Genomic DNA, 27,945 nt, shown 5'->3' with positions numbered 1-27,945 from the left:
TTTAATTTATTCCTCAAAAAAGTTACTCTGATTATTTTACATGATCTTGTTTTTAAACAGCATCTGCTCTTCTCCAGTGTTGCTGATGAGGTCGATCTTCACATCGTCTCCAATGTTCCAGTTGACCATGTTCATCCACAGCAGGTCAGCATCAGTTTTAATTGGCTTGGAGACAGCATCTTGCCGTAACTGTAAATGTAACCAATAAAAAGGTCACAGATGTCCAAGCGAAAAGTAACAATAAGAGAGACTGAACGAAAAATCTAGTAACACAGAGACTCACAAGGAGTGTCTCTCCAGCTTTCAGTGTAAAGTTTTCTTTAAATTCGTATGTGACACTTTCTCTGTTGTTGATCTGTAGTTTTAACTTCCAACCTGACATAAGTTTATCCTGTAAAAGGAAAACAAGAGAATAAAAAAGGGGGAAAATGAATGAGGCAATAATAAAGTTCAGTGTGTGTTAAATCCAAAGTGTTTATAAATGAGTGTGTTACATCTACATAAGTGAAAAGGACCTTTTTAAAATATTTCTGAATACATGGAACACGTTGTTTGTGTTTAGGTAGTACTCATTGTTCATCAGCATGTAAGCAGCAGTACCTCACTGGAAGTGTTTTTCAGACAGATATAGTCGCCATTTCTCTCGACCTCGACCACAGTGATGTCACCTGTCTTTGAGCTGTGATTGGCTGAGCCGCTCTTATTCTGTTCCTCAAAACTGGTCTGATATTTCTCAAGATGTGGTTTGCTTGTCTCTGGCTGAGAGAGAGACAACATATGCAGATTAGTGTGTGCGAGAGGGAGAGATGGACAAGATGTTTGAGCCTATGAGAAACACTGTTTGATTTGATCTCCAGTTTTTATTTGCAGTCCAGTTACTCAAGAAGACGACACGACTTTGGGTCTTGTTGTCTTCCTGTTTTTTCTTTAGATAACAGACAGTAGAGTCTTTGTCTGTGTTTTTAATATAAATCTGTTTTTACACACTGAGTTTGGGTTTTTGTTTTCTTTTTAAGCATTAATAAAGTGTAAAATACATGTAAATGTTCTGCATGTTTGTTTGTTTATGGTTGAGGACAGAGCGAGGTCCCAGTAAATAAATGTGTTTGTCCTGAAGTGTTCAAAACAACAGTCTGTGCGTATTTACTTCTTTCTTCATGTTGCTGATCTCTGCATCTTTCTTCTCCAGTTGTCGATGAGCCTCTTTCAGTTTTTCATCTGCCTCCTTCAGCTTCTCCTCAGCTGCATGTTGGTTTTTCTCACACTAACAGACAAACAGATCATCACAACAGTTTAGCCTTAACTTAACTATGGGTGTGCTCGAACAGTGAGTGCTGCTGTCATTAGGAACATGGATGTTTCCAGCTGTAGCACATTGTGTCTGTTGTTTGGCAGTGTGTTTGTTCATCACTCATTTTAATGGATAATAAATCTGCTTTTGCCCCACTGGAGTTTGGATTACTTTCTTTTGAGGACAAAATGGAAACTAATGCATACATGTAAATCTGTGCATTTGTTTGTTAGTGTTAGGATAAGGTTTCTGTTAATGAATATGAGTCAGCATAATGGAAATGTGGATGTTTATCTGTGTATTTACTTCTTTCTTCATGTTGCTGATCTCTGCATTTTTCTCGTTCAATTGTCGATGAGCCTCTTTCAGTTTTTCATCTGCCTCCTTCAGCTTCTCCTCAGCTGCATGTTGGTTTTTCTTGCACTAACAAACAAACAGATCAACACAAATGTTCAGCCTGAAAAGAACCCCAACATTTTTTTTTGCATTTTTTAAATGTTTTACTCATGCTCATATTTTTGTTTTAATACATCTTAAAGACATTTAAGGTTTCTTCTGAATTTTGATGATAATTTGATATTATTGCATTTCTATCTTCACTGTGAGCGTGGTCATAGGGGGAGTGATGTCAATCATTAGGAACATAAATGTTTTCAGTGGTCTTTAATTTAGTTGTAGCATATTATCTGTATTTGTCTTTGGTTTGGTAGTGTGTTTCTTCACTTATTTTGCATGAGTTTAGGTTCCTGGTTTCTTTTGAGGTGAAGCATTACAAAAATGAATAGAGGCTTTTTTTTGGAAATGGGTCAAATTGGTCTAGACACGGTAAAATTGTGTTTCCTTGTTTCTTCGGCTCTCCATCATTCTTCCTCAGATTGTAATTCAGTTTTTCATTGGCCCTGTTAAATATCTCGTCATCTAGATGTTGGTTTTGCTCAAGCTGACAGACAAACATATATCAACACAAATGTGAGACTGAACAAAACTATCTGGACTGTTAAACCATAGCAGTCTGAAAACCACTGAGGCACTTGTGTTTTGTTTCAAATCACTCTTGCTATTCATATATTCTTTTTATTTGTGCCATTTTCATTTTCATTTTCTCTCTTTTCTTTCCACTCACTCTTTCTTCCCCATATACATGTAATATCCTGATTATTTTTCAAAATTTCCTGTCTTTTCATTTTCTTGTGTTTCTTTCATATCACTCACTGCAACGATGTCCTGTGACATGAGCTTATCTTGCTCTTGGTCTCTTTCAGTTTTGTCACTTTCAGGGCGGTTTGCTGTTTCTTGTTCTTTACATGCATCACAGTGAGCTCTCCTGACATCTGTTAAAAGCATAGACAAGATTACAATATGATGTTCTCTTGAGCTAAAATGATAATGCAGCATATAATCATCTCATTTTAAACTAAATTATGAAGTGCATATATTATGCCTTATCTCATAACACACAATGATGTTTAGCTGCTTATAAAAAAAATAAGTGTAATTTACACAAATGTGTCTTTCTGTTGCTTCAAAACCTGTTAGAATAACTTGAGATATTAATTTAGACAGCATGGTGAATCAATTTGTATCTTACTTGTTTTGTTTTGTCTCCAGATGAAAAAGACTCCAATCAAAATCAAGATGATGCTCACAGCCAAACTAACAGCCAAACCAATAACAATGGGAGCAGCAGAACTGGATGTGAGCTCAAAGAATTCATCTGAAACAATAAACACAAAATTACATGTTATTTCAACAGATTTTGATTTAGGCTGAAATTAAGCATATCATACATTTTATAACCAATATTTACCTGGAACATGTCTGTGTGTCTCTCTGCTCTTGCTGATTTGCTTCTGTTGGACTCTGCAGGTGATGTTGTTGCTGTGTCTCTTCTCCACAGTCACTCTGCTGCTGACAGTATAGAGGTCATCAGGACCTCTGAGGGTCTCTGTAGGTCCAGCAGAGAGGAGGTTTCCCTCACCGTCCAACCACAGCAGCTCAGGCTTTGGGTGCCAACCTTCAGATTTACACTCTAACATCACTCCTGTCTTGTCTCTGTCAATCCCTTCTAAGCTGATGACAGGTGAGGAGACAGCACTCGATGCTGGATGAAATGTCCAATTTAAAATACTGATCAGTAATACAAATCAATAAAAATATATTTGCACAAATGTAAAGATAATATTTGAATAATGGATATCTGATACAAACTTCATTCGCGCTGCCTCATTTTTTAATGATAATTCAGATTTTCTTTTTTATTTGGTCAATAATCATATAGTAAATATTTTCATATAATAATTATATTTCATTTCCAAGCTTGAGTAACAATCAATAACTCAAAACTGTGTTGATTCAACCTAATTTAACTGCACTTTGTACTCACAATGTATATAATTTGTTCACTTACCGACCACAAGATCAATAAAAGCTTCTTCATTCTTGTCTGGGATGTGACATCTGTATCTGCCCTCGTCTGCAGGTTTTACTTTGCACAGTTTCAGTGAAATGTTTCCATGTTTCAGCTCATCAGTGAACAATGATGATCGACCTTTGTAGGAGGGGTTTTTCATATTTATGAGGTCCTGACCTGCACGCCACAGAAACACAAATCTGGGGTCCAGGTCAGGTCTTGTCCACTCCAAAGTCATCGCAGCAACATTTTCTCCTGGTACCAGGTGACATTGCAAAGTGAGGTCTTCTCCAGCTGTCGCAGTAATTGGCTGATTTGGACCAATCAACCGAGACTGACCTGAGAAGAAAACATCAGATAATTAATTTATTTATGAATGAGAACTTCCAAGAAATCCTGCTGAATATTATTGGAAAGATTTCTTTTCCTTGCCGACATTTTAATTTTCAAAATACTTTAATACTTTACAACAAATATGTTAATTCTTTGGAAAAATTTAACCTCTGCATATTTTTCATCATGACATGTAAATTAACGATGTCACATTTAGTTATAATGTAGATACATTATTTAAATATAGTTACCAAAATTACACCTATTAAGAAAAAAGTAATGAAAAATGTATATGTGCCATTTAAACAAGACAATTTGAGCCACTAATTAAAAACGCACACACAAATAATAATTGTGATCTTATATTAGAGGTTACCTACAATAATGTACAAGAAGGACATGCAGAATGCTGAGAGAATAAAAGGACGGTCCAGCCATCTGATGAATTATTCAGCTCTGAAATGGAAAAAAAAAAAAAAAATTCAAAGAAATAGTCACTAATAAAACAATAACATATGGCCAAGTCAGTTTCATAATTTCACATTCAATTCGAATGCCCTTGAGGTTTAAGTGACAGTTACTTTTTGGATAATTTTTCTATTATAAATTGTAATTATGAAGTGATTGACTAAAATGTATATTATACAACTGTTTCTTTGACATTCTCTGATACCATGTCATAGTTGTAATTTTTGAAAATGAAACCTATAAATTCAGACATTAAAAACATATTTATTTGAAAAATATTGATTAAATAACAATTAGTTAGTCTTCTGACACGAAATTTCAGCTTCAGTCAAATTTCAGCTTTTCCAAGCAGCTATAAACAGAAATGACTTCCAAGTTCTAATGTGTCCCTTAGCCATACATGTAGACCTGGTACTCAGTGCTAGAAGATGTATTAGATGTATTTTGTATGAGATGGTATTTTAGACAAGATATTTGGTAAGATATAAATTAGACATGGAAATTTTTTAAATAAAAATACAACATACCTGCTGCAGTGGCACTCATTTTAAAAGAACACACAATCTGACTTAGTAAATCATTACTAAGTTAGTGAAACATCCAGGGTGTATATGTGTCTGTAAAATCTTACTCAAGAACCTAGAGCCTGTTGCGAGGTAACTGATTACTGTTATAAAACAAATAGAACTACATCAAAAATTCAAATGAACAACAAGACTGTTTCTTTGCTGTCTTTCCACCTTATGAGCTCTCATGGAGTTGTTGTTAAGTCTGCTATAATAGTGCAGGGGGCAAAACGGGACTTCTTTTAATGTGTTAGGCAGGTGAATTAACTTGAGGGGCTGAAATTGAAAGTGTGAAATAAGAGAACTCTCTGTTGTACAGCTGCTGTTCATTTCTTGTCTTTATTGTAGTGGTGGAAGGTAACATCAACATGATGTAGGTGGAGTACATAGAAGTAGTACAGTCCTAGTACATAGGAGTTAAATTTTATTTGAATTCAGAGCTAAATAAGTGACCTTTAGTTGACTGGTGTGCCAGTGAAAGCTACTTTTAGCAAAAAGCTGTCGGCTGGCCTTTACCTTAATTTGTTTTGCCTACAGTATTTTTGATCTTGGTTAACTTTTCATTAAATTATTTGCAATAATAATATATGGCTGATAATGCTGCATTAAAGTTACAGTACAATCACAAAGTCTGTGCATCAGTTTTATAGTTCAGTGTTAGTATGTTTTTCTTTGCATAGTATGGTAACAATTCACGGATATGAATTTCTAAACACGCTTTGTTAGCATTAGATGACAGAATCCTGGCATTAGAAAGTGTGGCATTAGAGAGAAGTCACCATTTTGAACTTTCCATTTAAGCTTCTTATCCATGGTTCAAAAGCTAAACATGGGGGCCCCAAAATGAAAGAAACGAATTGGTCATGTCACAGTAGCTTAAATTTGTCTTTTTTTTTGGTACATCAATTCTTTGGAATAAAACTTTAACCTCATCATTTTCAAATCTTGACTCAAAGCCAGTTCTTGGGACTTTTCGATGATTGACCTGGTTCTGTCTCTTGCTCTGTCTATGTGATTGTTTATTTGAAAATGTTTAATCAGTATTGGTTTTACATTTATGTCCGGTGTCACATCGTTGCAGACATATAATTGCCATCCACTACGGGCGATCAAATTTGACATGGATTGTTTCCCGACTCAGCAAAAGGGTTTGTTTTTCCCCCGCCACTAGAGAACAGGATGGACCTCAGCATACCTCAGTTGCTGCCATTCAGGGTCATCTCTGAAATCTTGCCAGAGAAAGCGGAGCACGAATGCAAGTGCCACTCATCATACATTGTCAGATTGGCATACCATATGTGTATCACAAAGTGACAGCTATATTTTTAGGATAACTATACATTGGAGACGAGCAGTATTCCTATCTTCTTATGTTAAAAAAAACCTAATTCACTTAGCATTCCTATTGGGCTTGGTTAGCTTGTGCACTTCGGAGCCAGCTGATAGGCAGGCTGAAGCAAAAACTCGGGTGTGGGAGGAGTTCATAGAGGCCATTGAAAAAGACTTTTGAAAAAGAGATTCTGGCATACCGTCAGGCCACTCAGGAGGGGAGGAAATTGGCCATGAAGATCGGTGTCCCCAGCCTATGGACCAGCGGCAGGGGAGGGTTTGTTCGGGGGGGACGACACACACGACTGTGTGTCCAGTGACAATGTTGATTAGGAAAGTTTAGCGGTGCAGCAGAAGAGGACGTAAGCCAAGGCTCACAGGTGGCTTTGCAGGTGGCCGGCATGCAGGACCACACAAAGTGCTCACCCCTGGCAGAGACGAAACAGTTCCCCCTTTTGGCGAGCACGCCGTTGGACGGGATGGAACGGTGACTCCAACATGGGCTAGGCAAGCCCCTCTGGCACGCTGCCCTCAAGCTCGGGCAAATCAGGTCCCTCTGCATGCTGTCTACGGGCTTGAGCAGAGAAGGTTCCTCCCGTGCACAACAGCAATAGTAATAAAGTAACTAATTACTTTTGAAAATAATTTATCAATAAAGTAACAAGATTACTTTCTTTGAGAAGTAATCGATAATTAGTAACTAATTACTATTTTCAAATAACTTGAACAACACTGCTCATGGGTGCCTTTGATACAGTCAATTATAATACTTTACTAGGCTGAAGGTTTTGACTGGTGTTTCTGGCTCAGCCCTTGAATGGCTTAACTCCTATTTACAGAACAGCTTCTCCTCCAACCCTGCTTGTTTGACCTGTGAGGTCCCTCAGAGTTCCATCCTAGGTCCATTATTATTCTCATTTGACATGCTTCATGAAGCCGGCATCCATAATCCTTCTCTTTTCTCTGTTTGACCATTTTATGGTAATGACATTTAATTGTACATGTCTTTTAAACCTCACCAGTTGGGTTGTCCAGCTAGGACAGGCTAGGATAGGCAGTTCAACCTACTTCATTGTTTGGATTAGGGTTAGGGTTGTTGCTGGATTAGTGACCAGCTACCAAAAAATTCCCTTGTTTTAAACTCTGACAACACTGTAACCATGATTATAGCTCTACCCGATATACACTCAAGAATCAGTCAAGTGATTGCTTCTTTTTGCTTATCTGCAAAGACAAGTGGTAATCTTGGTATAGCATCTGATTACTCCTTGACCTAGGACTCACATATAAAATCGATCTTCCTGTCTCTTTCATTTAAGGAACATTTCTAAATTTCTTTAGTCTTCTCCTCTGAAGTAGAAGACATTATTCATGCATTTGCACTTAAGAGATTATAGTGTTATTTTAGTGCCTCTATTCTGAGCGCATGTAAAAAAAAAGATTTAAAAGCGCAAATGTTGCATGTTGAGCAAAAAATTATTTTGAGCAAATGAAATGAAATGAATTTGAGTATTTGTGATTATCCATATTCACACACAATAACAGCCCCTCTCGCTCAGTTGTTGGCATTTGCAATTGCTCAAATGTCTGCTCAATTTATCAAGACATCACATACTTGCAGTTGGCTCTAATGTTTTTGGAGATGCCTGTTAACCAACAGCTGACTGCACAGCTGATGGCTGTGCAAGACAATGTATATCAGCAAATGATAAGCTATTCTCTCTTGTTTGTTTATTGTCCACTTTGTGCTAGAAAGAGGAACCCAGTGGATGTTGCGCTAAACAACAGCACCACGTTTAAGCTGGTGGGTAACAGGCATCTCCTGAAACATTAAGAGCACTTTTGCAAATATGTGATGTCTTGAAAAATCGAGCAGATATTTGAAGTTTGCACAGCAACGTTCTTACCTGAAAATATCCTAAAAGTATTTTGTGATCTAGAAATAGTAATATTTCAAACTCTGCCACTCTGCGTTCCTCCGCCACTGCTCCATTTGAGTTTTGGACGAAATGCATTCTGGGATATTTGCCTGAGCTTAGCTACAGTAGCTAGCGAGCTGATTGGAGACCAAGTACACCAATCGGAATTTTTGCATCCAAGTCTGGGATTGGTTGGTTTTGTGGTACACGTATAACAGTGTACAGAGAGTTGAGCGGGCACGAAACAGAGATGTTGTGAGCGTGAACCACACAGAGCAGGTCTGCAGATGTCTGTCAGCACACAGAGCTCTGAGCAAATGCCAACAACTGAGCAAGAGGGGCTGTTATTGTGTGTGTATATGGATAATCGCAAACACTGAAATTCATTTCTTGCCCGCAGAAATTTATTTTATTCACTCAAATTAAACTTTTCTTTGCTCAAAATAATTTTCTCCTTAACGTGCAACGCCATATGTTCTTTAAGTCTGACGTCATTAGCCATGTCTGGGCCCAAACTCTGCTGCAAGTCCCTATGTCAAACAATCACTGCGGCATCACTGAGAGTTGAAGAACTGTTTAAATACTTTCATCTGTAATAAAATGATCAGCGTTGCTGCTTTACCAGGTGTAGCAATTATGTTCAACATCCAGGAATCCATGAAAACAGAATTTATGAAATTTCACAGAATTAGAAGTTAGCAGTGAATTAGCAGGGTTCATCATGCCATCACTTAAAGACTGTATAGTCTATGTGTCATGGTCTGCGTGCAGGGAGGCAGGAAAGGACCCAAAATGTAGACTCAACGCAAAGGTAAAACTTAAACTCAAAATGGCTGCTTTATTACTGGACACGAGAAGGAACTAAACTGGAATACAAACATAAACTTGGCAAGCGGAACACACAGACATGCATGAGGAAGATCGCAACACTGATAAAGAGAAACATGAGGCTTAAAAACACTGAGGAACCCTGACATGAGACACAGACGTTCAAACTAAAACAGGAAACACACTGACTGAACTCTCTGTAAACTTAACAGAGACTGGGGAGACAACAGACCTTAAACGTGGGACAGAAAGGCAAAGAGTGGACACAGCATGGAACACAGGGAAACCATTTGACAAAACCTAAGAACTAAAACCTTAACAGCCATAACCAAAACCTAGGATAATAATAATAATAATAATAATAATAATAATAATAATAATAATAATAATAATAATAATAATAATAATTAAAACAGCAGAAGTACGCAGAACATAAACCATTATACAAAATAATAACAAAACACAAGAATTCAAAATGCTGTGTCACAAAGACCCAGAACCATGACACTATGCCTGTAAAGAAGTCATTACAATAGTGATGGGATTTCCGGCTCTTTTTAGAGAAACAGCTCTTTCGACTCCGAACCGGCTCTTCAGGTTGTTTTGTTGCTTTAATTTATTTATTATTAACAATCAGTGTTGGGCAAGTTACTTTGAAAAAGTAATTAATTATAGTTACTAGTTACTTCTTCAAAAAAGTAACTGATTTAGCAACTGAGTTACAATATTCTAAAAGTAATTAATTACTTGAAAAGTAACTATTGCGTTACTCCTGCTACCCCCCCAAAAACCCATCTCCATAGAGACTGTGTCAGCTTCCAAAAAGACAAAAAACAAACTAAAAACTAGCAACAAACAACTTAAACATTTACAAAGAAAGAACAATACAGTATCCACACCTGAACCAAAGAGTAAAACAGTGAAATGTGGATTATTAAATATTAGGTCTCTCTCCTCCAAGTCTCTGTTAGTACATGACTTAATAAATGATCAACAAATTGATTTACTCTGCCTTACAGAAACCTGGTTGCAGCAGGATGATTATGTTAGTTTAAATGAATCAACACCCCCGAGTCATTCTAACTACCAGAAATCTCGAAGCACAGGTCGAGGGGGCGGTGTGGCAGCAATTTTTCACACCAGTCTATTAATTAATAAAAGACCAAGACAGACTTTTAATTCATTTGAAAGCCTGATGCTTAACATTGTCCACCCCAGCTGTGAAACTCAGAAACCAGTCTTACTTGTTATCATCTATCGTTCACCTGGGCCTTAAACAGAGTTTCTGTCTGATTTCTCAGACTTTATATCTAATTTAGTTCTGAGCTCAGATAAAATAATTATTGTGGGTGATTTTAACATCCATGTTGATGCTAAAAATGACAGCCTCAACATGGCATTTAATCTGTTGTTAGACTCAATTGGTTTCTCTCAAAATGTAAAAGAACCCACCCACCACTTTAATCACACTCTAGATCTTGTTTTAACATATGGCATAGAAACTGAACATTTAACAGTGTTTCCTGAAAACCCTCTCCTGTCTGATCATTTCTTGATAACATTTACATTTACAATAATTGATTACGCAGCAGTGGAGAGTGGACTTTATCAAAGTAGATGTCTTTCTGAAAGCGCTGTAACTAAGTTTAAGAATATAATCCAGCCACTGTTATCATCGTCAATGCCCTGTACCAACACAGAGCAGAGCAGCTATCTGAACGCTACCCCAACAGAGGTCGATTATCTTGTTAATAATTTCACCTCCTCACTAAGTACGACTCTGGATACTGTAGCTCCAGTGAAAACTAAGGTCTCTAATCAGAAGTACCTGACCCTGTGGTATAATTCTCAAACACGTACCCTAAAGCAGATGACTCGTAATCTGGAGAGGAAATGGCGTGTCACAAACTTAGAGGATCATCATTTAGTCTGGAGAAATAGTTTGTTGCTTTATAAGAAAGCCCTCCGCAAAGCCAGAACAGCTTACTACTCATCACTAATTGAAGAAAATAAGAACAACCCCAGGTTTCTCTTCAGCACTGTAGCCAGGCTGACAAAAAGTCAGAGCTCTTTTGAGCCAACCATCCCTTTAACGTTAACTAGTGATGACTTCATGAACTTCTTCACAAATAAAATTTTTATCATTAGAGAAAAAATTACCAATAATCATCCCACAGATGTAATATTATCTACAGCTACTCTTAGTACCATTGATGTTAAGTTAGACTCTTTTTCTCCAATCGATCTTTCTGAGTTAACTTCAATAATTACTTCCTCCAAACCATCAACGTGTCTTTTAGACCCCATTCCTACAAAACTGCTCAAAGAAGTCCTGCCATTGATTAATTCTTCGATCTTATATATGATCAACCTATCTCTAATAATCGGCTATGTACCACAGGCCTTCAAGGTGGCTGCAGTTAAACCTTTACTCAAAAAGCCATCCCTAGACCCAGCAGTCTTAGCTAATTATAGGCCAATCTCCAACCTTCCTTTCATATCAAAAATCCTTGAAAGAGTAGTTGTCAAACAGCTAACAGATCATCTGCAGAGGAATGGTTTATTTGAAGAGTTTCAGTCAGGTTTCAGAGTTCATCACAGCACAGAAACAGCTTTAGTGAAGGTTACAAATGATCTTCTTATGGCCTCTGACAGTAGACTCATCTCTGTGCTTGTCCTTCTTGACCTTAGTGCAGCATTCGATACTGTTGACCATAATATCCTATTAGAGCGATTAGAACATGCTGTAGGTATTACAGGTATTGCACTGCAGTGGTTTGTATCATATCTATCTAATAGACTCCAATTTGTGCATGTAAATGGAGAGTCCTCTTCACACACTGAGGTTAATTATGGAGTTCCACAGGGTTCAGTGCTAGGACCAATTCTGTTTACATTATACATGCTTCCCCTAGGCAGCATCATTAGAAGACATAGCATACATTTTCACTGCTATGCAGATGACACCCAGCTCTATCTGTCCATAAAGCCAGATAACACACACCAATTAGTTAAACTGCAGGAATGTCTTAAAGACATAAAGACTTGGATGGCCACTAACTTTCTGCTTCTTAACTCAGATAAAACTGAGGTCATTGTACTCGGCGCTGAAAAGCTTAGAAATATGGTATCTAACCAGATTCTTACTCTGGATGGCATTACCTTGGCCTCCAGTAACACTGTGAGGAACCTTGGAGTCATTTTTGACCAGGATATGTCCTTCAACGCACATATTAAACAAATATGTAAGACTGCGTTCTTCCATTTGCGCAACATCTCTAAAATTAGAAATATCCTGTCTCAGAGTGACGCTGAAAAACTAGTTCATGCATTTATTACTTCCAGGCTGGACTACTGCAATTCATTATTATCAGGATGTCCAAAAAACTCACTGAAAAGCCTTCAGTTAATCCAAAATGCTGCAGCAAGAGTACTGACAGGGACTAGAAAGAGAGAGCATATTTCTCCTGTTTTGGCTTCCCTTCATTGGCTTCCTGTTATATCCAGAATTGAATTCAAAATCCTGCTCCTCACATACAAGGTCTTAAATAATCAGGCCCCATCTTATCTTAATGACCTTGTAGTACCATATCACCCTATTAGAGCACTTCGCTCCCGCTCTGCAGGCCTACTTGTTGTTCCTAGAGTATTTAAAAGTAGAATGGGAGGGAGAGCCTTCAGTTTTCAGGCCCCTCTTCTGTGGAACCAGCTTCCAGTTTGGATTCGGGAGACAGACACTATCTCTACTTTTAAGATTAGGCTTAAAACTTTCCTTTTTGCTAAAGCATATAGTTAGGGCTGGACCAGGTGACCCTGAATCCTCCCTTAGTTATGCTGCAATAGATGTAGGCTGCCGGGGGATTCCCATGATGCATTGAGTTTTTCCTTTCCAGTCACCCTTCTCGCTCACTATGTATTAACAGACCTCTCTGTATTGAATCATATCTGTTATTAACCTCTGTCTCTCTTCCACAGCATGTCTTTTATCCTGTCTTCCTTCTCTCACCCCAACCGGTCGCAGCAGATGGCCGCCCCTCCCTGAGCCTGGTTCTGCCGGAGGTTTCTTCCTGTTAAAAGGGAGTTTTTCCTTCCCACTGTTGCCAAAGTGCTTGCTCATAGGGGGTCATATGATTGTTGTTTTTTTCTCTGTATCTATGAAGCGCCTTGAGGCGACTTTTGTTGTGATTTGGCGCTATATAAATAAAATTGAATTGAATTGAATTTAAAAAAAAATGTTTAACCCTCTGGGGTCCAGGGTATAATTGGCCATATTTAACTACTTTTGATTTTCCCTCCACATTTCACCTTTAAAAACAGTTTATTTGCCTTGTCTATCATTCTTTTCAGCACAACCTCACATGTCTGAATTTACAGTTATGGTTTCATTTTGACATACTGTATTAACACAATTGATCTAAAAGACAAAAAACATAAAATCCAAGTACAAGAAGTTATATTTTTTACTGTAACAACCACAAATATCTTTAATGAATCATATTTCATAACTTTAAATGCAAATATAAATTGTCAATTTTAAAATCCTATGCACAAGTTTTGCAAACAAGCAAAGCTATTTGCATCCATTTACCTTTTACCTTTTCAAAGCATTTCAAACTATTTACAGAACAATCAGCTGTTCTGCATTCAATACAAATTATTTGTGCCACTCCAAAAAAATAATTTTTGTCCACTATAAAGGAGAACATCACAGCCTGACACCTGCAGGCCTGACAGCAGCAGGTGTATCACTCCTGTTTCTACCTGGAGACAGCAGTCGCCTCATTGTTCTGACACACAACACAAAACTATCCACAACACTACACACTAATTACACAAGACAACACATTAACTACACACCCCAAACACGCTAAACGTCACAAATCTCTCACATCTCAAAACTCTCTCTCTCTCTCTCTCGCCGTCACTCCTAAAACTTCCCTTGTTTTTGTTTTGTTTGGTTTTGTTTTTGGGTCATAAGCAGAGAGTGCTTGCTAGCTCTGTCCTTAGACAGTAAACGTGACGAAACTATTGAGGAAAAACACGCGTATATATTGTTTATCATGACTCTGGTTTTACGTGGCCTATCAACACAATTTATAAACTGGTATACCGGTATATCACCTTGTTGATTTGTCTTTAAGTGGTCGTGATTGGCTTATCACGGCTACTTCATTCTTCCTCAGTCAAACAGCAGCACTCATGCAATTGTTTTTCCCCCTTAGCTCCAGGTGTTGTGCTAGACAGTGATCGTGATTACCGTCTGCAGGAGCGCGCAGCTGCTTAAAGCTGTAGCGCCCATACCACTTATGTAATCAGCTACTTCCGTGCAACTGATATAAGATGCGGTAAGCTGAACACAGCTTCAACCGTCTGTTTGTTGAGAAATAGTAACGGACCGCATTTCCTTGTTAGTAACTGTAACGCCGTTGTAACGATAGGAAATTAGTTAGGTTACTGAAAAAAAATAACTAAATTATTCCCATCACTGTTTACAATAATATAAAATTATACACAAAAGGAATTAATAATGTAAAAAAAAAAGTGGTTTTATTTATATCTGTTTATATATAAATATATACGGTGGCCCCTAGAGACAAAACACGTACAAACTCCAAAACAGAGCTACCTAGATCACTTAAATAACACAATTGAAAGCATATGTGTATGGTTTTGTATTTTTACACATGCACTCATATATATTCAAATAGTTTTAAAAAAATATTAATTTACCTGTTACTACCACACACCTAATCCAGTCGTTGGTACTTGCTGGCTTGTGTAGCCACTAGGTAACAAAAGCTCAACACTGCGCCCAGCATCCTGGAGCACTTCTGTTGTGTTTTGTATGTGTTTTGGAGTTTTTATGTGCTTCAGAGTTCATACATGCTTCAGAGTTTGTACGTGCTTCAGGGTTTGTACATGTTTTGGAGTTTGTACGTGTTTTGTCTCTAGGGGCCACCGTAAATATACTTTTATTTATTCACTCCACATAAAATGTAATAAATAAATTATATACAGTGGAACCCCGACTTACAAATACAGTACTTGTGCTTCGCTGTTCCACTTGAACGATGTAATGTTGTTCTAGTTAGCAATTAGCCTATAGCCTATTGTTCAGCATCGCCTCACTCAAAACCCGCAATGGGTGCTTCGACTTATGAAAATTTTCGACTTACAAAAGACCCTCGGGAACGGATTAATTTCGTAAGTCGGGGTTCCACTGTAATACAAAAACCAACTATTCACAGTTCAACTTTTAACTATTTAAATTTTCAGCTTTTTCCTCTTAAAGAAATTTAAAGTGAAACAACACAAAACACTGCAAACCACAACACAATTAAATATAAATTAAAATATGAAAACATAAAGAAGATGCACATTCTCTGTCATATGGGCCTGCATGAATAAAATAGTTGTGGATGATTACTATACCTTTCTAATGTGACGTTGTTGTCCCTGGCTCTCTCTCTCTGTCTCTCCCTCCTGCTCTGTTCCTGTGCTACTGCGAGTGTAAGTACCGCCCCTACCCCTTCTTCCCAGCACAAAGCACAAGGCTCGCGTGCGGAATGAAGCAGAAAAAAAGTGCAAGAGCGAGGGTGAGAGAAAGAAGAAGAAAAAAAAAAAAAAAACACGGCTCGTGATAAGGAGCCGGCTGGCGTCATTCACGTCAAAGATCCGGCTCTAAGAGCCATTTCGTTTGTGACACATCACTACATTACAATAATCTGTCACGCCTCCAAGCAATACAGAATGCTTCAACCAGACTCCTGACATACTTTGGGAAGCAAGCTCACATTGCCTGTATTTTATTTTCTTTAAATTGGCTCCCAATTGATTTTAGAAATAGTAACAAAATTTTCACACTTCCATACAGAGCACTAAATGAACAATTCCATATTATTTATCTCAACTTCTTGTCCAACACACTGCTGCTTGCAGTCTTCCCTTAAAAGCTCATGATCTATTAGCTATGCCTCGTACAAGACTAAAGACTAAGGGGGACATAGCTTTTCAATCTGTGGCACCAAGGCTCTGGAACAGTTTACCGCTCCAACTCCGATTAGCTGACACTGCTAAAACAATAAACAGTTACAAACTTTTTTGTTTAATCAGGCCTTCTGCTAATGTAACCAATATGTCTACTCACAAAAGAATGAGTGAAGCAATATGGATAACAGCAGAGGACAATTTATTTAGGGTCTGATGGCAATTTACCATCGGTGTCCAGCACTTTAAAGGATTGATGGACTGGAGCACATCTGTCCTTAACATACCCTCTTAAACATCAGCTTGACACTGATACATCAAAGGAAACTTAACAGACTTTAAGTGCAAATGTTTCAACCTGAACAACTTAAAACTTCTCTGGGATACAATGTAAACAAAGACAAGAAGAAGAAAAAATATTTCCATCAATAGTCACTTCTCCTAACCAGGAGACAAGTGAATATATTATGTAAAGAGTCTTTTTTTCTCAGTCCTGGGGTTGTAACACCACAACCTCCTCAGTCCGTAATCAGAGAGTGTCTATTTGACAATAACCAAAATGTCTTTGGATAGTCTTTGTGAATGCAAAAAGAAAAAACAAACAAACAATGGTGTTAGCTGGCCAGCAAAATAAAGAGAGTGTATGGCACTGAGTGCGGGCGTGTGTGTGAGTACTTCGGTCCAAATAATCGAGGTCCGGATGGATGAATGGATGGCAGCCGCCAGTCCTTTAATGGCACCAGCGAGGCAGCACAGTAGTAAGGCAGCACAGTATAAGGCAGCACAGCAGTAAGGCAGCACAGCAGCGAAGCGTCTGGCAGGAGAACGAACAATAGTCTTTTTTTTAAGGCTACTGCAGAAGGCGATATTCCCCGCTAGCTCACCCAAGCTTGCTCTCTGGCACAGCTACAAGCCACGTGAGCTCATAGCCCCTCCCGCTAGGATGTACTACCACAGTCGACTGTCGTAAAGCAGCCGCAAACCAATAGCAATAAAAAAAAAAACTCAAAATCATTGAAGAACATTTTATAACTGAACACCCAATATAGATATATACATATATACTGAATATCACACAATATCAGATAACCAGATTAACACTGGGTTACACTAACATTCTTTTGTTATTTGTATTTACCTTAATTTTTTTTAAATATGTTTCTTTGTTTATATTGTGATGTGATTGTTGTTCAGCACATTGTGATTGTTATGTCTGTGATATGCACTATGAATCTTACTACTACTTAAGTAGAGTAAGTATTTAAAGGGAAAGGATGGTATAAACCCCAGCAGTGGTTGTTTATAGACTGAGGCCACAATGAGTATGTCTCTAACTCTGCACAGGAAGAGGAAGGCCTCAAATACTTTATATGTATTTCAGTCTAACACTGAGTCAAGTAGGCAACATGGCAGTCACAAGTCTGTGCTTCAGGATAAGTAAGTACTAAGTCTCATTTTTTTGTATGACTTTATATATTAGTTATAGATTATTTTTAAGGAAAAACATCAAGGACTTATTTTTTCTGTGTTTTTCAAGTGATGGTTGAATTTATTCTGCTGGGAACACAAGTTCAGAAAAGCTGCACTTGGGATGAGGGTGAGTTTATTTTTTGTGTGATAATTTATTTAGAACTCATTCATTCTTGTTGTATAAACAACAAACTAGCTAAAACATTTTCTGTATGTGCCTAAAATATCAGGCTCTTCCATTTTGCATTTCTTATTGATAAATTTAACTGTTGACTTATGTCTTATGATAAATCTTATGATTTATTGATTCATTATGATTTGTTAATGTTGAATTACTAAATTATCTTAGAAGGCATTTTAGTTTAAAAAAAAAAAGAAATAAGCATTTACACAGTTTCTGTTTTAACAAGTGAATAGGTAACAAATAAATTCTTAATTTCAGATGCAGCTGTCCCTCGTGTTACTCCAAACAGACTGCAGCACTTTGAGTATGAATCTGTCTCTTTGCATTGTGATGGCTCCACTCAACTGAGAGGGTTTAGAAATAATGAAACATTTAATCCAGCATGTATAACAAAGAAGACATCATCAGGGTCCTCCTGTGTGTTTGATAAAGTCTATCAAGAAGACAGTGGAGAGTACTGGTGTGGGGCTAAAGGAGGAAAGAGAAGTAATACTATCAACATCACAGTCACAGGTATGTGTATTAAATCTGATTTATACTGCAAATCAATTTGCTTTTTTCCTATTCATGTATTTATATATTTATATATGTGTGTTTATTTATGAAAAGAGCATGCAGTTACTTGCATCATGTGTGCCTTCTGCCAGTTAAGAGTATTATCTGGATGTTTTTGAACCCTGTATTGTTGTGCATAATAGTAAAGTATATTTTTCTCTTTATCAAACTAGAATTTTACATAATCTTTCCAAAGCCATAATCGGCTCTTGACGGAGGCGGTCGCACTTTTCTCCTCTCCCCCTTATCTTTCCTGCTTGGCTTCTCATGTCTTTTGTATAGTCTCGCTTATTCACTAACCCTCAAAGAGTTTCTCAGTCTTGTTCTCTAAAACCTAAAGAATTATGGATTTGATCAACTGGTCACGTAATGGAATTGACACCTTCCTGGGCTTGGGAGAGCCCAACTGTCCCGTGGAGACGTTTGCTGCCAGATACTCGATGGTCAGTTGCGTTGTGTGTCTGGCGACACTCTCGATGTAGAACATTGAACGACATCTACCAATTCGGAACCGCGATAACAGAGTTCTGGCTGATTGGACCTGGCTGTTCAAAATCCCACAAGGCTGGCTGACATGATAGACTAGACTAGACTAGATTGGCAGGGCTGTGAGCAGAGATGGGCAAGTAGCGCGTTACTGTAATCCGATTACTTTTTTCAAGTAACGAGTAAAGTAAGGGATTACTATTGCAAAAACGGTAATTAGATTACCATTACTTTCCCGTAGGAGTACTGCGTTACTAAAACCGTGATTTTTTTTGCGAGAATGTCTCATGACAGTGACGGAAGCGAGTGCGACGTTTGTGGCAACAGCTGTGTGCAGATCAACAATGGATAATATATCGAGTGCGGGAGAGAGTATGAGCGTGCAGCGTTTAAAGCGTGGAAGTACTGACCTTACTTTAAGTTTGATTCCATAAAAAGTGACAAAAACATTAGTGTCCGTTGTGCGTGGGAAGAAAACTTCTTTTTACAGCAAAAAAACCCCCTAAACTTCCAAGCAAGCACCGAGTAGCTACAATGTAATAGGAAACTCACAGAGAAACTTGCGGATTCTTCCAGTGACCGCTGCGGCACACCTGCACCAGGGTAAACCTCCGCCTACTCTACTCCTGCTTTACAGGTGAAAATAGAGCAAAAGGACCGCCGGTCTTTGATTTTATTTGTTTTCTGCTGTGTTTTACTTGCATCTATTTGAAAGAGTGAGTGTAAACACACACACAAAAAAAAAAATTTATGTGCTGGAATGTGAAGAAAATAGGTTTAAATATTAAACAAATTTCTTCCAGTCAGAGAATGTTGCATATAATTACATTTTTGCTTGATGCATAAAGTTAAAAGATTAAAACTAATAAAACAAGTTTTAAAAAGAGACTTTTCCATTTGATTACATTTTATATGATGGATTATGTAGAAAAAGTAGAATTGGGCTGAAAGATCTATCGCTTTATCACCTATTCAGGTTGTAAATCGTGTTTTTAAAAAGTAATTAATTACTTTTGAAAATAAGTAATCAGTAAAGTAACAGGATTACTTTTGGGGGAAGTAATCTGTAATTAGTTACTGATTACTTTTTCAAGTAACTTGACCAACACTGGCTGTGAGTATTCATATTACTCAGCAATATGGATAAGATCTTGGCGAAGCCCATGGCTCTGCAATATGGATAACATCTTGGAGAAGAACAATGGGAATTGAGAGAATTGGTGACCAGTGATGGACATTAGACCAATTGCACTAAACCCAAATCACCATCTTCACTCTATTCCACTGGTGCCAGCTGAAGGCCTACCAAGGTCGTACTGTCTCTCTGTTGAACACGGAACGCACAAACACGCACACATACGCATGCACACTGACACAGACCTGCACTCACCCCCCCACGCCCTCCAAATGCCTTCGAAGCTTATGTCTTCTATGTTGTGAGATGTGATGATTCATGTGCTGTGGTGTTAGGGGGGTTAGTCAGTCTGGGGGGGAGTTTTTTTTTCTCCTCATCTTTCCTCATGTTGTGCATTTTCCATTGTTATAGCTCTCTGACCTTTCAACACCATGTGATGTTTGTGTAATGTATGTCTGGTCGGAAGGGCACTGGCATGGCTGGCAGCCTTAACCCAATTTCCCGTGGGATGAATAAAGTATTATCAATCAATCAATCAATCAATTAACCCTTTAAAACCGGTCAGAGCGGGCACGCTCCGTTTTGCGCAACTACTTTTAAATCCCTGTAGAACTGCAACCATGTAAGCTAGCGCAATAATTTTTTTTGCATATGAAACCGGAGGAGTTGTACTTACATCTTATGCCATCAGCTTGTCCTCGGTCACGGTTTCCTTCCACATATAGCTTTGCAAAAACTGCATAAAAAGCACTTGCAGCAACAAAAACATAATATTCCAGAAACACGCTTTGCCGATCCGATCAGCTGTTTGTAACACTTCCTAGGTTGGAATAGACGTCAGCACGAAGTATCGATGTCCGCCATTACCTGCCCAAAACCGGAAGTGACATCATTTTCGCGGAAATGTAGTTTTTTACCATCAGGGCCTCATGATGCTATACTGGTGTTTTTAAAAGTTATCTTTGACTTTATGACTTTCTGTGTCGTTTCTGGGATGCTTAGGACTCATATTGCACTGCTGGAAATAGTTTATTGTGATGCATATGCTGTTTTGCAAATTTGCATTATAGGACTGTTTTTTGTTTTTCCTGCAGTATATAAAAATCTGTGTATTTCAAAAATAAAACTATGAAGACACTCAAAATAAATTTTCTGTGGTGGGAAACTATTTTGTGCAACTTTTTTATATGTACAGTTTTGAGGGATAAGCCTCTTAAATTTCTCTAACTAGAAATATATGTTAAAAAAGCAAAAACGATTTTCAATTTTTTTGTAGTTTATTGCACTTTTTTGCAATTTATGTAATTAATATGCACTTAATGCATACATATTATTAAAATTTGGGCTATAATGGTTGTACTGATGTATAGCACCTTGAAATGCTCCCATAAATGGCACTACAGCATGTAAAAATATAATATAAACTCTGGCAGACTTGGTTCTATGGTAGGTCTTAAAGGGTTAATAGATTAACACTAGGAATCCACATAACAAACATGTTTCTGTAATTTTTTAAACAAGTGAATCTTTGTTTTAAACATGTTGCTCAGGTGGTTCTGTGATCCTGGACAGTCTGACTCTTGCTATACCTGAAGGCAGCAGTGTTACTCTTCTCTGCAGAAATAAGACATCTTCTACTAACTTTGCATTTTTCTACAAAGATGACATCAAGTTGGAACAAGTTGCTGTAGAAAACATAAAAATTAACAATTTTTCCAAGCTCAATGAAGGCCTTTACAAGTGCAGCATCCCTCATGTTGGATATTCACCGGGAAGCTGGCTGGCCATGAAAGGTGAGTCATAATATCAACACATCCTTGAATTAAAATACCTCATTATTAAGCTTTAACCAAAGTGATGTAAATGTATAGGCACATGATCAGATCTAGTAATTTGAAACTTGGAAGAAAAGTTCAGCTTTCTCTTTTTCACTACAGAAGGAAAAAAAATAAAAAAGAATGTGTGTGAAAACTGAGAGAATTATTCATATTAATTGGCACAAATTTAATTTAAAAGTGCTCATTAAACAATAACTGTTGCATATTTTTTATTCATTTATTATGATATGCATCATTTTCAACTACAAAAACATTCTATTTGTAGCGTTACCTGCATTGCCTCATGAAGAGACTCACCGTTCTGGTTCTGACTACAAATATGTCATCGCCCTGCTTTGGACTGCCATCATCATTTTTATCATGATACTGGTGACTGTGCTGGGTCGATTTCTTCATACAGGGAAAGGCAGAGGTAAAAATGACTGCTACTTTTATAAACTGTAGGCAAAAGACTCTCAAAGAAACACAAAGTATGAAACATGTAGCAGTGTAATACTGGATTTGACTCTAAAATTCTGGAATAGATTACTTATTTTTAGTTCACTGCTATATTGGCTTACAACTTTAATTTTTTTTTTTTTAACTTTTGTAGTTAATTTTTTTTTATAAATCGTGTTCTTTATGATTATGTTAATGATTGGCCAAAACATTAACCAGGAAATGGCTTTCAGTTTTCTTTTTTTTTTTTTAATCTAATTTTGTATTAAAGAAGAAAGCTAAATTTGAATTCATCTTCTTTCTCTTTGTCTTTTATTCATGTCAGGATTTCTGCTTTTCTGTTCATGGCCTTTCCAAAGGATACTAACAAGAACATCACACTCTGCTGAAGCCAATCAAGCAGGTGAGTGATTTGCAGCAAAATAGTGGCATTGTGTCAACTGATATTTTTTTTTCAATTGCTAGAAAGACATGGTTCTTTTTATTCTGTTATATATGTTGCCACAAAGCAGGGTATCTGATAGTTGATAGTTTACTTGATATTTTATTTAAATTGCTCTTTAGCTCAGTGTGATAATCACAAAATGTCTGAATTATTAACACTTTTTTTAAACATGCGCCACTTCATTTGAGAGACTAAAATATTTTTAATATTTATAACAGGTTAACCTTCTAGAATCATGAGAGTCAAATTTGGAAGCTGAAGTGTCATCATGCAATGTTTGAGATGCGCTGCATACATATTTTTACCTCCTCTCGATGTGTTATATTCAGGGTTTTGTTTTCAACCCATCTGGTGTTTGTGCTAATCTGAACATGTCTTGTGTCAAACCACAGCATAAATCCACAGACAGAAAAAGCACAAGTTAAGTCGGTAATATCAGTATTTATAACTGGTTATGTTATATACATCTTTTTTTTTTCTTCTTCAGATGAATCAAATGAACTTGTGTACTCCACTTTAACCATACGTGGGGCACAACAAAGTTGCCAGCTGGGTTAGTATTTTGAATGCATATAAATTTTTTTTTCCAGTAATTACAATATTATGATACCAGCCCACTGATTGCTCTTTAGAGCCACTGTAAGATAATAACTTTAACTTTATCCTGTCACTAAAGATGTTAAACTGAAATGCCAGTGAAATCAAAAGTTGCTAATGTAGTCCTAATTATTTTATGTTATTGAAATTTTTTTATGGGAATGTTTTCAGATTGTTGTATCATTTCTCCACTAAAGTAAACCATGTAATCTTCTTGTTTTTTAGCAGAATCAGACTTTGCAGTAAATTCTAGAGGAGGTGAAGGCCCAGGCTTCACAGTCAAGGAAGATATTTATTCCTCCATCAGATCTGTAAGACTACTGGTCTTTGGCCTTTCCTACTTACTGTAAACAATTATAGTATAACATCCCTGTATATCAATCCTAGGGGTTAGTTGTCATCACTAATGAAACACCTAAAAATTCATCTTGAATACCTTTAAATTTATAATTACTCATTTGAATTAGAAGTATGAAGTGAAAATTAACCACTCCTTCAAGAAAGGACTGCTAATACTGCTGATGTGGCTCCCCCAGGTGGTTGTCAGTGGTTTGGAATTCTTGTGGTTCTACACTACATATTTCAAGAAATTGCTGCACTTATTTCCAATTTCCCAAGTAAAATATAAAGAAATTAGTTGTGGCTTAAGACTTTTAAACATTATGTATCCTCCATATATTGAAAGTTAGCCTCTTCCATTCTGAGAAATGCATTCAATTTGCAGTGGCTGCCATGCATAGTACATTCAGTGAAATGGCCATGTAATTGTGCTAGGCCTAAAACAGATATTGTATTAGTCTGTAGTGGATAAAAACTAGTACTGTTGTAAGGGTGCAAGTGAAGTTATGTAAATGTATATTAACTCTTGCCTAAATCTTGCTTACTAAAGAAAGCCTGGGTTTTAAGCTATGTGAAACATATGTGCATGTTTGTTTTAGAATATTTTATTCTGTCTTACAGGCCACAGAGAGCAGTGACACCTGACTCCAAAAGCGAGGCATTCTCAATATAAAGCTGTTCTGAAAATCTGAAAAAGAACAAGAAAAATGTTTGTTTTAAAAAGTGTAAATGTAATTTTGACAGTACTTTTTTTGGTTACCTTTTTGGCACCTGCAGCCTCCACCTGATGTGGACGAGTGGACACATTTTGATTGTTCTCCCCTTTTCAATAATTATTGTAAATTATTATTCAAAATGTGTTTTTACACTTTTTGAAGTCAGCCCTGAAATCAATTTTACAATGCAAGCAAATAGTTGTTCAATCTCTTTCATAATGAGAGCTGTTTTTATATCACCATTTTTTGGATGCTATAATTTGTGTAATATGTAATTTGTGCAGTACTTTATGATTTGTTGAAAAAATATGAGAAAATATTTGTCACAATACTATTTTTGTCAAATAAGAGGGGTTATGTTCATAAATTAAATGTCCACTTGTTTTTTAAGCATTCTTAAGGATATAACTCACTGATTATTATGTATACATCACAACTGTCATCATCAGGATAACCGTTTTTGTAGTTGTTGTTGTTTTTTTTTTCAGGATGAACCATGAGTCTTTGGGCTAGTGCACCCTCTCTTTCAGCCGCGATAGTATTTTCTTTTAAAAGTAGAAAAGTGACCTGGTTAGGGGCTCTGGTGGCTCTTAGATGGTGTTTTCCTTGTGGCAGCGTACAGCGGAGATGGGGGAGTGTCTGTGCTGGCGGACGTTGGTTACTGGCCTGGTAGCCTGGCTGCCCCTGGGCGGGTCCAGGACGGGCGTGGAGGCTTGGGGGTCTGGGGGTGCTCCGCCCCCGGTCTGGGGTGCTGGCTGGGCCTTGGGGGCTTGGGTCCTGGCTGTTGTGTCACCGGAGCTGTGGGCGGGTGGGTGCAGGGGGGCTCGGCCCCAGTGCAGGGACCTCTGGTGCATCGGCTCAACTAGGGGGCTCTCTAACTGGTGGGGAGGTTGTTATATCTTTGCAGGTGGTCTCCTCTCTACAGGAGCTCACTCTGCAGGTGGGGGAGAGATATAGGAGAGGTAGTGTTAGGAGTTGGTGGGGTTTCTCTGGTGTGGTGTCACGGGGTCTGCTTCTGTTTTCAGCTCAGGTAGGCGGGGTGGTGTGTCACGGGATGCTGACACACCGGCGGTGCATCAGACGTCATTTGATGGAGCGTTACTTAGGAGCAGCGCGACTGACGTCTGGTGTCGGAGTATTGCCACCTCCTCGAGTGGTAACGTGTTTAATTCTCCGCGGTGTGCATTACGGCCAACCTATATCTGGGATTTTGTTTGCTTACCTGTTGTCTTGTATCCTCAGCCGGATCCATCACCCGCTTACCTGTCAGCTGTTTGTGAAGCCGCATTTCCGGGATCACTACGGAGATCATTTACAGCGTTTCTCCCACATCCCGAGAATCCTCGCCCGAGCCCGTACAGCCAGTGTGACAAGTGAGCTCTCCAACTCTCCCCATGTTTGTTGCTGTTTCTTACCGGTGGTTTGGCATCTCCCTCTAAAGTTTCGTTTTTCTTTTTCTTATAGATCCACCCTGCGTGCGCGGGTAACCCCTTTCCCTCCGAATACGTGTCAGTGTCCTCCCCTGGTTTCCCTCTGTTTGTCCCTCTATATAATTTCATATAACTTTGACACCACAAATAAAGAGCACTCCTTGCATTTTCTGCGCTTCTGTGTGTTCTGCCATAGAGTCCGTTCACTCAGCATAACAGGTAGAGAATGAACTCAACCTGGGTGTCTATTGTCTTGTGTAGTTTGGGAGATGATTGGATGATGGGGTGGGTGCAGTTTTCTCAGGGGTGGAGTCGGGTGGGCTGCCCCGGATTCTGTGGGGCTGGGCGGTGCTGCTGCTGCGGGCCCCGGTCCGGATGGGCCTGGGCCCCCCTGCCCTGGTGGCCCTCAGGCCTGTGGGCCTGAAGCTCGGTCCTCTCTGGCAGAGCTGGCTGCCGGCAGAGCCCGCGGGCACGCCACTGCAACCCCCTCTGGCCTCTGCTCTATAGCTGCTGGGTGACCTTTCGTTTGGGGCTCTACTCAGCTCTTCCCAGGAGGGTGGCACGGTTCCCCCCTTTTTGGTGGTCCTCCTCGGGTCCTCGTACTCTGGGGCCTCTGGATATCTGGGGCCTGGATCTCCTCCATACCTGCTTCATACCCTGGGGGACGGGGCTATGGCTCCCCACACTCCCTAGCAGATCTTTACATGGAGAAACCTTTGGAATACAAGCAGGCTGATCCACACAGGTGTACACACGGGTGTTCACAGATGCGGACTACACCTTTCTTGGCTGCTGCCTCAAAGCACATTGTGCGCTGTCTATCTTGCGTGCTGCACAATAACGTTTAATATTTAGTATCTACTGTTATCTACTGCTAGCTAGTTTATTGTGATGGTGCTGTATTTATTATGTTGCTCTTTTTTTGTTTGCTTTCTCTTCCTTTTTTTTTTTCTCCATACAGGTGATCCAGGTGTTTTGTTTGTTTTTCTTTCTTTCTTCCCCCCTTTCTCACCGTCTCTTCTCCCCTCTATTTTTCTTTCTCTCCCTCTCTTTCTTTCATTCTTTCTCCCTGTCCTATCCCCCAGTCATGTCTGTCCCGTTTGTAGCAACCGAAAATAAAATAAATACATAATTATAATAAAGGTCAATCAAATGGACCAATATGGCAAGGCCATGATGATCCACTTGGTAAAATAAATCCGCTTGGCATCTTTCTTGGCCTTAAGAGAACAATTCTGATGGCTAAAGATCCAAAAGGGACAACAACAAAAAAAGAAGAAGTGAGCTCTCTAGCTTTGATTGACAGAGTGCAGAACAAACCTGATGACTCTAAAGCTTAAAATCAACCAAACACCTCCAAACACCCACAATTTTTTTTCCGAGGAGGAAACTCTGCCCCAAACAGCTGCAAAGTCGTGTTAACTGATGATTGTCACAGTTCAACACAGATAGGTACATACTCCGTTTATTTTACCTAACCTTAGTAAAAGTGCTTCATTTTCAGGTATTTCAGACAGCTGGCTCCTGAGTTTGTATCAAGTAGTCATTTTCAAAGGAGAAACCGAAACAATTTATGTGAGTTGACTCCACCCACTCTGTAAACAGCAGACCAATAACCAGCAGCCTGTGGTTATGTAGCTGTCTTAAGACAATCTGAGAAACCTGCTGCTGCAGTCAGCTCTGTGTTTTATGTCTATTTGGCAAATACATTAAAGAAAAGCACAAAGGCTCAGCCAAGACTGGAGGTGACCCAGGTACTTATGTGCCTATAAGTGTAACTTATAGGCACATAAGTACCTACAACTGAAAGCTCAGAGTTTCTTTTAATCACCTCGATGGGACAAAGTCTTTATAAACATAAATACAGCTTTTCACACACTTTGCTGCTACTTTTGGAGCTCTGTGTAAGGTTTTAACGACTGACAGACATTTTTTATCTTGTATATGCTCCCAGTTTGACAGAGAAAAACAGTCTGACTTCATTCAGAGTTTGTTCAGTAGCATCTAGAAAAAAAATCCTTTTGTTTTTCACAACAAATTTTTGTGTTTTGTTATAACATTCGTGTTTGTTCTCTGACTCAAAAACCAAACAAACAAATAAACACAAAGACTTACCACAGATAAAGACCCCAGACTTCGACACAGTGATCCAAACTGCCGCTGTCAAAGTGAAGTGGCTTA

The 27,945-nt window shown here is 38.4% G+C and overlaps 1 protein-coding gene across 1 annotated transcript; it reads right to left on the bottom strand.

Annotated features, from left to right (window-relative positions):
* Positions 1-27,945, bottom strand: LOC148103701 (uncharacterized). Its single transcript, XM_087833311.1, has 11 exons — positions 27,880-27,945; positions 4,415-4,490; positions 3,699-4,040; positions 3,099-3,392; positions 2,880-3,005; positions 2,504-2,622; positions 1,598-1,714; positions 1,148-1,264; positions 601-759; positions 284-391; positions 1-189 (listed from the first exon to the last, which is right to left on the bottom strand). Exons 2-11 carry the CDS (start codon positions 4,470-4,472, stop codon positions 37-39), a joined length of 1,593 nt encoding a protein of 530 aa, XP_087689437.1. The 5' UTR covers positions 4,473-4,490; positions 27,880-27,945; the 3' UTR covers positions 1-36.

Source organism: Neolamprologus brichardi, chromosome 3, assembly GCF_056152115.1.
Source record: "Neolamprologus brichardi isolate AB-2024 chromosome 3, ASM5615211v1, whole genome shotgun sequence".
NCBI lineage: Eukaryota > Metazoa > Chordata > Actinopteri > Cichliformes > Cichlidae > Neolamprologus > Neolamprologus brichardi.
This window is presented reverse-complemented; position numbering and strand designations above follow the sequence as displayed.